Here is an 11,848-nt window from a genome sequence, read left to right as displayed (position 1 = left end):
AATTGTGCTTCCTGTATCTTTGGGACGCCAGTGCAGGGATGCGGGGAAAGAAGGCGGGGTGGATCCCAGGAGCACTCACCGGCAGTAGTAGATCAGTAGACACAGCAGAATGAGAACCAGCAGGGCTAGAGCGGCCAGGATGGTCAGCAGGAAGATTGTGTGGTAGGTGCCAATGTCTTGGATGCCTGAGGTGATGGTAACCAGCCCTGTGCCAGGCAAGGGCTTAGGATGCCCTTCCTATCTTCCACAAGGCCTGAGTTCTCCCAGCCTTCCCACCCACCACTGCCCACTGCCCAACCAATCTCACCAGATGTAGGGGAGGCCATGGCAGCCACCCAGTACCCCAGCTGTGGGGAGACAAAAGTCCAGTAGAGCTGGCGGCCTTCCTTCCGAATCACACCAGTGCCATTTCGTACCCACAGCCCTGGAAGAGGTCAGAGGGGTTCATCAAGCTCAGTGCTCTGCCACCTCTAACCTAAGCCCACCTCCCTTCCCCAACCTCTGCCCTTTCACTTACCACTCTTGGGGTCAAATCTCCAGGCTGGAATGCTGGTGCCCACAGCCAGGGCACGAGGTTCTGAGGGCACTGGCAGGGACAGGTGAATAGGGCCTGAGAGCGGCACCTCTGTCCCATTGCCCGTTAGAAGGTGTACACTCACAGCGGCCAGGGGTATCAGCTCCAGCCAGGAGCCATTGCCTAAGGGAAAAGGACACTGGCACTAATGGCTAAGTCTCTAGCTAGGGAAGGAGTCTGCCATCTACATTAAGTACAAGGCCTACCTGAGCTGGAGGCCTCTGTGCCCAGGAAGGCAGGGAAAGCCCGCATTTCCTGCTGGGTGCTGGCAGGTGTCAGTGAAGCCCAAAGCTGGCTGTAGGTGGAGCTGACAGGCAGCCGGGCAGCTCTGCGCTGGAACTGCACCCAGGGCTGGGAGCGGGCACCTGGATGGAAAGCAGGCACTATGGTAGCCTGACCAGGACCAAAACAGAATGCAGACATCCAAAAAAAGGGAACAGCTGGGTTAGGCCAATCAAGAAGGCCACGGTGGTGATAGAGAAATGGTTAACCATGGATTGTCAACTTAAAGGGATGTGGTCCTGAAACCGCCATGTCTGGTGACCATGGGACCTTCCACAAATTTCTCGCTTTCCTTATGAACCTATAAACTGATGAGGGTCATGGGGCTGAAGAGAAGACACAGTGACTTAAAGGGTTGACTGCTCATGCAGAGACCCTGGGTTCCATTCCCAGCACCTACATGGAAGCTCATAACCACCTATAAGTGGTTCCAGGGGACCCAGCACCCTCTTCTGACCTCCGTGGGCTCCTGAATGCACATGTACACAGAAGAACACTCAACCAACCACCCCCCCCATACCCACACGCAACACGCACACACACACATTAATGAGAGTCATGTCCTGAGCTCACAGCATCAGCTGAGTGGCAGGCACTGAGTTAGGTCCTGGGGTGTGGAGTTGATTAAGAGACAATCAATCCCCTGCCTTCGTTCTTACAATCTACTTAGTAGTATGTACTGCTCTTTACACTTCCTCTAGAACCGTCTGCCCTGATGGAAAGACCTTCTTGTCTGTGCTGCCCATTTAGTGCCCATTGGATACACATGGCTCATGAGCCTGGCCTGGTGGCACGTGTACTGTCAGTACTTGAGAGTCGACAGCAGGACTCTTAGGCCAGACTGAACTGCAAAGTTCTGAGCTACTGTCTCAAAAAATTAAAAAGAGAAAAGTGGCTAAGTGTGTGGCTGAGGAACTGAGGAATTTTATCTATTTAAATTATTTTTCCCAGGCCGGGCATTGGTGGCGCACGCCTTTAATCCCAGCACTTGGGAGGCAGAGGCAGGTGTATCTCTGTGAGTTCGAGGTTAGTTCTGTGAGTTCTGTGATCTACAGAGTGAGCTTCAGGACAGCTAGAAAAACCAAAAAAAAAAAAAAAAAAAAAAAGGAAGGAAAAAAGTCAGTAAATATTTTTCCTTTATTTTTATGTGTATGAGTATTTTGTCTGTATGTGTGTGCACTACATGTGTGCAGTGCTCTCATAGGCCAGAAGAGGGCGTCAGATTTCCTGGGACAAGGGAGTTTGTGAGGCACCATGCCGGTACCAAGTGCTCTTAAGCACTGAGCCATCTCTTCAGCCCCACATCATTTCCATGTAGATATACACACATTAGCTTACAGTGTGTGTGTGTGTGTGTGTGTGTGTGTGTGTGTGTGTGTGTGTGTGTGTGTTTTGGGGCCGAGGGAGCAGACATATAAACAGAATTCCAATCCAGTGTGATCATAGGTAACATTTATTAAGCTTGAAAATATGCTGAATACTGTCCTAAGCAGGCTCTGCATAGTAACCCCCTTAATTAGCCTAACAGCCCCTGAGGTATCAACTCCATTTTATAGATGCAGAAATGGAACCAGAACTTCAGCAACAGGGCCATCATCCTGGAGCCTGGCCTTGTCCCCAACATCCCTCCATACAAGTCCATCCCTTACTACTAAATGCTGGGAGCCTGGCCCACCCTCTGGAGTTCTGTAGGGTAAGGGAGAAAGAAAGTGGGATTGCTTTTAGGGACATGCAGGAGAAAGACCCAGGGGTCACGGGCTACAAGGGGGTGGTGGTTGCTGAGTCCTGGAGAGTATGGCCAGCTCTCTGAAGAGCTCTGCAATTCACACTGAGAGCTGTGGAAGCCACTAGAGGGCAGAAACACTGGGAAAACAAAGACCATTTTTAGAAAACCTGGGGGCTTTGGAGGCCTCTGGTATGGGGTCAATGAGACGAAGGTGGCAGACTAGCAATTTGCCGACAAGGATTCCCACTCCAAAACCCACTGCAGTACAGGTCTGTGGTTCTTGCCAGAGGTACACCGAGCCCTCACTGTCCCTTCTGCCTGCCAACTCACCTAACTCTCTCTCCAGCCAGGCACCTCGGCTCCCCTTCCTCTCCCAGGCCCTGCAGCCTGCTGCTCCTTTGATTAGCCTTACTGGATTTTCCCCAAGGGCGAGGGGACATTTCTGTCTGTCACTGTCTGCCTGCTCTGTAACTTCCCCGGGATTTGCAGGGGTGTCTGTCTGTCTTCCCACTGCCTATGACCATGATGTGATCTGTGGGTCTGTTCTCCCCCACCCCTGTGTCCCAGCACCGGCCATCCACACGGCACAGAGCAGGTCCAGAATATGAACTGAGATTGAAGGCCTGTGCATAAAGACAAGGGACACTGAGGATTGCTCCAGGCCACTGGGTAGGTGTTCAGCTGCTGTGGAAGGCCCTCACGGCCTCAGGACAGTCAGGCACCAGGTAAGTGCATGAGAAATACTTGTAGCTCCACTAGAGATAACAGGTCAGGGAGCTGGGAATTAGAGGAGAATAGAAATCACAAAAAGCCCCAAATAAACTATAAATATTTATTGAACACCTGTTTTTCTTCTCTTAGCACATTTGATGCAATTTTTTTAACCTTAATTTGATGATGTAAGTATTTATCCTCCCACAACTTATACATGCATAAAGTATGGCTCAGAGAGGGTAAGTGACTTGCCCAAGGATGACCAGCTACGGTGTGAAGAAGCAGAGGGTCTCTGCATACAGGTCAAGATCAAGGAAGGGAGCGGGGCTATGGACGGAACTGCAGGGTATAGCTTACCTGGAGAGCCTAGGAGGATGTGCACAAGGTCCTCATAAAGGATGAGGGTGGCTGGCCGCTCTGGGAGCAGGTAGAGGCTGACGGAGGCATATACTGCAAGAAGGGTGGCCTGTCAGCTCTAGAAGTCGCACTCCCTAGATGCCCCCATCATCTGCATCCCAGTGGCTTCGTCTTCCCCAGGCCCTTCTGAATGCCCCAGCCCAGGCAGCAGCTGCTGGGAAGCTGCCCCCGCCACCCCCAAGGACTATTTTGGGAAGGGGCTGGTGGTGGGTCAGCTGCTGTCCCATCCCCACCCCCTCCACCTGCCCCCCCCCCCCGCACTCCACTCACGCGGCAGCTTGTCAACACGCCACGGCACGGAGTTGGTGAGGAAACCCGGGCGGGCAGCAGTGACCAACACCCAGGTGCCCAGGCGGTAACTGAGGGGTAGTGTGGCCACGCCCTCCGAGTCCGTGGTACCAGCGGCCAGCAGAGTGCGGTTCCCAAACACGTCTACTGAGGCCCGGGCCAGGGGCACCAGCTCTCCGCTCACGTATACCTGTACCTTGATCAGGATCTCTGTGGGAAGATGGGTGAAGGGAGAGAGGATGAGAAGAGGGGACGTTGGGGGACAGAGGTTTTGGGGCTGACTGCAGCACGGTGCTGGGGATCAAATCCAGGCCCTCTGCAGGGACTTCTATCGGTGAGCTGTGCTCTCTGCCACAGCCAGAAGTCCGAGGGGGAGGGAGTGTTAGTTCCTTTTCACCAGCTCTAACCCAGGCACACTTTCACATTTCTGAGCCCAGGCGGTGTCTGGGATGAGTGATGTCATCATTACAGTTGACAGCATTTTTCTTTCCCATTCTTACTGGTTTCCGAAATAAGACTCTATCTTACAGCCAAAGATTTGCTATATTTGCTAAAATATGCCCTCAGTCCATTTTGCAGATAAAAGACATTGAGGCTCAGAAAGTGTAAGTTTTTGCACTATAGTTAAGTGAGAAATCTGAGCTCCAAGCCTAGCAGTCTACTTCTAGAATATAAGTTTTTAGCCACTTGGCCAGTGTCTATGGAGAGAAGAAAGGGAGAGAATCAGGCAGGGGACAATAAGGAGCTTCAGGTCAAGATCAGGTAACTTGGAAGGACAGGAGCTGGGTCCTATTTGAGTTCTCAAGAAAGAAAAAAAAATAATCAAGATTCTAAGCTGTCTTAGGTCATCCCTATCACTCTCTCCAGGATCCTTTCCAAAAATCTGTTTCCCTTCAAGTTTAGGGATCTTCCCCAGCTCCTAAGCCCAAACAAGTATCTTGATCCCTCCCTTCAAATCTATGGCTGGTCAGCTACAGTCAATCACCATGGCAACACCCTCATTCCTCCCAGGAGATCAAGCAAGGGATCTGGGGCCCTGGTGAGGAAGGGCTGCGTGGGAAGCAGACCCAGGCCCAAGGGAAAATTGTATGGAGGGAACTAGGGAGGAAGCATAAGACTTCCAGATTCCCAGGCTATCTGTGACCCCCACCTCCAGGATAACCTGGCCATACTGGGCCTGAAAGTGAGGAGGTGCTCTGGGCTTGGATGGGGTGATGAGCACTTGAGTTACTCTCATGGATTTCCCCAGGCGGCCTCTGCTAACTAAACCTTTCCAGCAGCTTCTCCCTCCAGACCGTGCCCCACGCCTGCCTTCCCAACGAGGGTCATAGATGAACACAGCAGGCAAGTGGGGAATATACTGGATGCTGGGTGGAAATCCCGGGTAGAGAAGGAGTTCTTGAATAGAAGGCGGAAGGGGCAAGGGGGAGGAGGTGGTGTGTGCAGCCACAGAACTTCAAGAAGGCCTTTCATGGACCCTGACACTCAACAGTGACAGGTGTCTCATCTCAGGCTTCCAATGCAGGACGCCACGCCTGTCCCTGACATCCCATCCAGCTGTTCCCAGAGCCCACCTCCCTCTCCAGGCTAGGCCAGAGTCTAGCTCTTCAGGGTGGGGCACCCACTCTGCCCACTCCCACTCTGGTTCTCCAAGGAGTGGCAGTCTCCTGCCCCAGCAGGAATTCTGAGAAGCTAAAATGGCCTGACTGCTCCCAGTCCTATCCTAGGCTGGGAACAGCTGGAGAGAGCAGCTGGGAAGAGTGGGTCCAGGAGTCTGAAATTTCGTCACTTGAGGGAAGCCTTTGGGCATGGGGAGGGGAAGGGCCTGGGGAAACAACACAGAGGTGGGCAGGTAAGGCCTGAGGAGCATCGGTGCCAAACTGGGAGGTGGGGCAGGTGTCTAGTATTTTCCCCTCTTCCCCACAGCCTGGGCTCCCAGCCAGCTGCCTGAGAGAGCCCCCATCCTGGCTCTATTCCAGCTAATTCCCTGGGCCCTCCCTCCCCTGGGGTGCAGAGTCTTGTGGGCGGAGCTTCCAAAGACGCTTGGGCCTCTTCTCTGGGAAATCAGGGGAGACTGAGGCACAGGGAAATCCCTCCCTACCCTCAAAGCCTGACATTCCATACGGTATCTGCATCTCTCCACTTTAGCCCTGCCTCATTCCAGGAGGAAATCCGACCTCCTCCCTTCATCCGGACCCTACTTCCCTCAACCAGACCCTTCCGCCCCCCCCCCGCCTTTCCTGCTAGCTTCTGGTGTGTGTGGCGCGGCGGCGTGGGGGGGGGTAGTTAAGGAACGAAAAACACTGTTTCAGGATGGAGCCACAGGCAGGGGAAGGAATACCAGTAAGTGGGGTGGTGGCGCAGGAACCTGAAAGGTGGGAGAAGAAGGCAGGGATGGGAAGGATGGAGGCCCAGAGTACACAGGAGTGAGCTGTGGAGTCAGGGTCTCCAGCTCCCACCGCAGAGGCCGGCCCTACCCCCACCTCACACACCCATCGGAGCCAGGTTAGGCTTTAAGAGGGTCAGGGTCTCCTCCTTTGGGGGAGAGAAGTAGAATGAAGAGGAGGAGATCTGGAAGCTGGCAGAGCGGAGCGGTGGCAAGGGACGGGCTGGACAAGGAAGGACCCAGACACCTGCCCTCTCAGCTGGTACTGCCTCCAGTCAGGCAGCCAGCTCAGCATGGCTCCGCGACCACAGCCCTGCCATGTGCCTTAAGCTGGGAATCACAATTACCCCCTTTCCTCAGCCCCCTTCCTACTGAAGCCCCTCCCTCCTGTATGAGCTGATCAGTGTTTATTTGATGCGCCCCAAATTCTAAACCTGGGGGGCTGGCTGGAAGCTGTCAGACTCCTGGGTGAAAACCACATTTGAGCAGTCAATCCCGCCCACAGCCTCACCCACTCCCCCTCCCCCCTTGCAGCCCAGCTCGAAGCTCCCAGCCCCCGTCCGGCCCAGGGTGGCAGCCGATGCCTGCGCCCCCACCCAGCCTGGGTCGCGGCTAGGGACCCGCGGGGGGCTGCGGAGCGGGCGCCCGCCCCAGCCCGCCCCTGGGCGGGTGTCTTCCGCAGACAATAGCTCTGGCTGCAGCGCCTCGCGGACCAGGAGGGAGAAAAACAAGTCGGAGGAGGCGGTGGCGCCGATCCTGGAGACCCTCGCCCTCCCCATTGTGTCTCCCCAAGACCCCCGCAGCAAACTGTCCCCCATCCTCCCTCCCAGAAGCACCGATCCCGGGTCGCCTTCCCCCCATCCTGGGAGCAGAATGCACCCCAAGTCACTGGCACCCTGAAGAGGGGGCCAGCGGTGGCAGCCGATCACCAGACGCAGGCCCACGATCGCCGCCCCTCGCGGCCGAGACTCACCCTGAGGGCTGGGGGGCTCCGGTGGAGACTTGCCGGGAGCCCGGGAGGCGCCGCCGAGCAGCAGCCCCAGCAGCGGCAGCAGGCGCGCGAGGACGCCGGGGCCACTGGGCGGCGGCATCGCGGGGCTCGGCCGGGCCCTAGCGGTCCATCGCTGCCTCCCGGCCCCGCTCGGCCGGCCCCGCTCAGCCCAGCTCTGCACCGCTCTGTGCAGCTCGGGCTCCGGCTCCCGCTCCGGCTCCGGCGCCCGCTCGGCGCGATTGTCTCCGCCCGGAGCGGCCGCCAGCGCCCCCTGCAGTCGGCGTCCGGCACGGCGGGCCTGCGGGCCTGCGGGCACCGCCCCCTCGCGGCCCCGCTCGGCCTGCAGCCCACCCAGCAGCTCCCCACCCAGCAACCCAAGACTCCAAACAGCAAGGGAGCGCAGCGATTAGGGGGCAATTACCCGGGTTGGGGTTCGTGAGCTCTCGAGATGTGGTGTAAAATTGGGGGAAGGGGCGGTAGGAGAATAGCCATTGCTTACTCCTAGGGCTAGAGTGAGAATCCCCTTCTCCCACTGGGAAAGCTCCGGGTGTTAAGGAGGCTGCGCTCGCTCTCCAGCACTGGTAGTGCTGTCTGGCCTTCCTTTCTCTCTCATGTCTCCCATTCAGAAACAAGCCAGGCAAGGCATGTTCCTTACAGCCTTCCGGTGCTCGCTCTTTGTTTTAAATAAAACAGGATGGCCTGGCGGTGGTGGCCTTTAATCCCAGCACTCGGGAGGCAGAGGCAGGTGGAGCTCTGTGAGTTCGAGACCAGCCTGGTCTAAAAGAGCTAGTTCCAGGACAGCCTCCAAAGCTACAGAGAAACCCTGTCTCGAAAAACCTTAAAAAAAAAAAAGTTAAAATTAAAATAAATAAATAAATACATAAATAAGACAGGATGATCTGAAACTCACTAGGTAGCCCAGACTGGCCTTGAACTCATGGCGATCGTCCTGTCTCCGCTTCTGGAGTGCTGGAATTTCAAATGCGAGCCGCCATGTTCTGTCTCATTTATCCTTTAAAATGACAATTATAATCATTTCTACCTAGTAGGGTGGTTGAGATGTGGGGGGTGGGATGGGCGGTGGCGGGGTGCCACCGACTTTTAATCAGAGCAGGAAGATCTTTGTGAGTTCAAGGCCAGGTTGGTCTACACAGCCAGTTCTGACAGGAGCATGGGCGTAATGAATGGTGCTATTGTTGGTCAGAGGAGGGGCTTGTCTTCCCTGAGTAATGGACCCCCTTCTTCTTGAGGAGTCACCTGGCCAGAGAGGTAGGAGCAGATCTCTCTCCCATAGAGAATCCCATTGGTTCCAGCTTCATGAATGACAAACTGGATCCCCCTCAGCACAACCTATTCCCCCCAGGAGACCTATGACAAGGAGGGCCGCCCCCAGAGGACCCAGCAGGCTTCCCTCTGGTTAAGCCTCTCTACTTAAGGGGACAAAGCCACCAGGTCTTCCCTGTCCTCCTTCCCTCCCTCCCTTTCTCTCTCTCTTCCTCTTTTTTCTTACTCTTTTCCTTCCCCTCCCCCCACTTCCATCTGTTTTTCTCTTCCTCCTCTTTTGGTAGTATCTCACTATGCAGCCTAAGCTGTCCTTGAACTCACGACCCCATTCCACACCCCACCTCAGACTGGAGTAGCTAGCCAGGAGTAGATGGGATTGCACGCATCTCCTCCTTTTTAATAGAAATTCCCATCTAACCATATTCCTCAGGCCTGTGCTTATGTAACCAATGTTTTTGGAGCCTGAGAACAGGCTTTAGCTCTCATCCTTGGTGAATTTCATCTTGTTGGTCTCAGCCCAACTTTCCAATCTGTCAGGGCTGCCTTGAATCGGTTTCTCTCACCCATTGTATCACCACCATTGCCACCGCAGCCAGGTGCCATCTGCAGCGCACAAGGCTTCGGCTACCTCCATTCAAGGAACTTCTGCCATCTGCAGGCAGCCCAGGCTTGAGATGGAGCTGAGACATCCCAGAGAGGACCCCTGCCACCCTTTTATCAGAATCATTCAGGTCCAAATCCCAACCACTACAACCCAGCTCACATTTCTCTTGTCTGTAAGGAACAAATGCCAAAATGCTTTGCTGGATCAAGATAGGTGGTCTGGGGCTGGGCAGTGGTGGCGCACACCTTTAATCCCAGCACTCAGGAGGCAGAGGCAGGTGGATTTCTGTGAGCTCAAGAGCAGCCTGGTCTACAAGAGCTAGTTCCAGGACAGACTCCAAAGTCACAGAGAAACCCTGTCTCGAAAAAACAAAACAAACAATGGGTGGTCTGGGGCATTTGGTTGCAATGACTGACTTGAAAGGAAATCTGGCTGGTGTTCAATGATCACAGCTTAATCTTTACTTAAATATTCACAGTCACCCAACTAGAAACCTGTTCTGGAACTCGCCATGCATGGATGTCAAATCATTGTTTTTGGAATTTACCATTTACCCCTCTGGGTACAATGGAGCATCGGCTTTTGTGAGGCGAATCTAGGGCACAGCTGCAAGGTGTGTCTGCTCACCTGCAACCCCTGACTCTCTCAGACAGACCTGTTTCCCAGGACCCTCCTCAGCCAGCCACAGCCACAGCCACAGCCACAGCCACAGCCACAGCCACAGCCACAGCCACAGCAACCCAACCACCCTCCTTGCAGGAACTGGTCCCACCTCAGCACCTTGTGGACACTTTACCCAATGCAGCAGTGTGACTCATTTGTTCCTTAGCTTAACTGTCAGAGACCCTTCCCTAGCTACTCTGCCAGCACCCACATAAAATCTCTCCTCTCCTCCCTTCCCCTCCTTCCTCTCTCCTCCCCCCTTCCCTCCTCTCTCTTCTCTTCCCATTTCCTTTCCTCTCCTTTCTTTCCCTTCTACTCATCCACAGCCCCCCTCCTCTTTATCACTCTCCCTACCCTCAGCACTGTTGGTTAAACTCAGGGTATTAGGCATCTGCTCTCACATTGAATCCAGCTTTCTTTTTCTTGCCTTTTGTTTTGTGATTCTTTTTTAAGATTTTATTTATTATGTATATACATTCTGCTTCCATGCATATCTGCACACCAGAAGAGGGCACCAGATCTCATAATGGATGGTTTTGAGCCACCATGTGGTTGCTGGGAATTGAACTCAGGACCTCTGGAAGAGCAGTCGGTGCTCTTAACCTCTGAGCCATCTCTCCAGCCCCTGTTTTGTAACAGCTCTGGCTATCCTGGAACTCTCTTTGTAGACCAGACTAGCCCCCAATTCACAGAGATCCATCTGCCTCTGCCTCCTGAGTGCTGGATTATTTGTATTTAATGTTATAGAAATAGCGAGGCTAGGTGGTGGCCATGCCTTTAATCCCAGCACTCGGGAGGCAGAGGCAGGTGGATCTCTGTGAATTCAAGGCCAGCTTGGCCTACAGAGTGAGTGTCAGGACAGACTGCAAAGCTACACAGAGAAACCCTGTTTCAAAAAACAAAAACAAACACCAACAACAAAATAGTGACCTTTATTAAGAAAGAATGGGAGAGGGGGCTGGAGAGATGTTTTAGTAGTTAAGAGTACTGGCTGCTCTTCCAGAGGACATGTGTTCCAATTTCCAGCCCCCACAACTGTCTATAACTCCAGTTCCAAGGGACTGGACACCTCAAACAGACACACATGCAGGGCAAACACCAATGCACATAAAATAAAAGAAAATAAGAAAGAAAGAGATGGAGGTGAGTAGTACGTTGTGAAAAGGCAAACACTCAAAGCCCCTCTTTTGAGACAGAGTCTAATGTAACATGGGCTGGCCTTAAACTCTCAGACTCTCTTCTGATACTACTGTCTCCATGAGTTCTGGTATAACTTGCATGTGCTTTACACAGTGCCATGGGCTGAATGAGGGCTTCTTGTATTCTAGGTAAGCACCTTCCTAAGAGCTATATCTCTAGCCATATACTCCTCCTCCTCCTTTTCCTCCTCCTCTTCTTCTCCTTCTCATTTTATTATTATTATTATTATTATTATTATTATTATTATTATTATTATTATTATTATTACTTTTTGAGACATCATCTCAAAATAACTTGCCCAGGCTGAACTCACTCTGTAGCCTAGGCAGGCTGTGAACTTGTGATCCTTCTGTCTCTAGCTCCAGAAGAGCTGGGATTACAAATCTGGTCCCTTGCCACTATTTTTATTCACAGACATGGATGCCAATGACCGCACTTTTATTTTGTTCATCTTCTTGAATGTAAGTCCCATGGGATAGAGAATAGCCTTGTTTATTGCTCAGCCCTCAGCCCGCTTTGGAATAGTTCTAGCACATGTTATGTGCTCAGAAACCATTTCTAGCCGGGCAGTGGTGGTGCACACCTTTAGTCTCAGCACTCAGGAGGCAGTTGCAGGAGGATCTCTAAATTATAGTCCAGCCTGGTCTACAGAGTGAGTTCTAGGACAGTCACTACTAGAGAAACCCTGTCTCGAAAACCAAAGCAAAACACCCCAAACA

The 11,848-nt window shown here is 53.3% G+C and overlaps 1 protein-coding gene across 1 annotated transcript; it reads right to left on the bottom strand.

The window, feature by feature from the left end:
- Positions 1 to 79: 79 nt before the first annotated feature.
- Fam171a2 (family with sequence similarity 171 member A2) lies at positions 80 to 7,633 on the bottom strand (the record flags this gene model as incomplete). The annotated part of the gene is given in 7 exon segments (XM_027427983.2): positions 80 to 206; positions 308 to 424; positions 518 to 697; positions 781 to 939; positions 3,654 to 3,746; positions 3,984 to 4,211; positions 7,361 to 7,633. Coding segments are annotated over 7 exon segments (1,022 nt in total), but the record flags the coding sequence as incomplete, so codon positions are not given.
- Between the last annotated feature and the right edge of the window lie 4,215 nt (positions 7,634 to 11,848).

The sequence above is a fragment of the Cricetulus griseus genome, chromosome 7 (genome assembly GCF_003668045.3).
Source record: "Cricetulus griseus strain 17A/GY chromosome 7, alternate assembly CriGri-PICRH-1.0, whole genome shotgun sequence".
In the NCBI taxonomy this organism is placed as follows: domain Eukaryota; kingdom Metazoa; phylum Chordata; class Mammalia; order Rodentia; family Cricetidae; genus Cricetulus; species Cricetulus griseus.
Note: the sequence above shows the minus strand (reverse complement) of the source record. Positions and strands in the feature narration are given on the sequence as shown.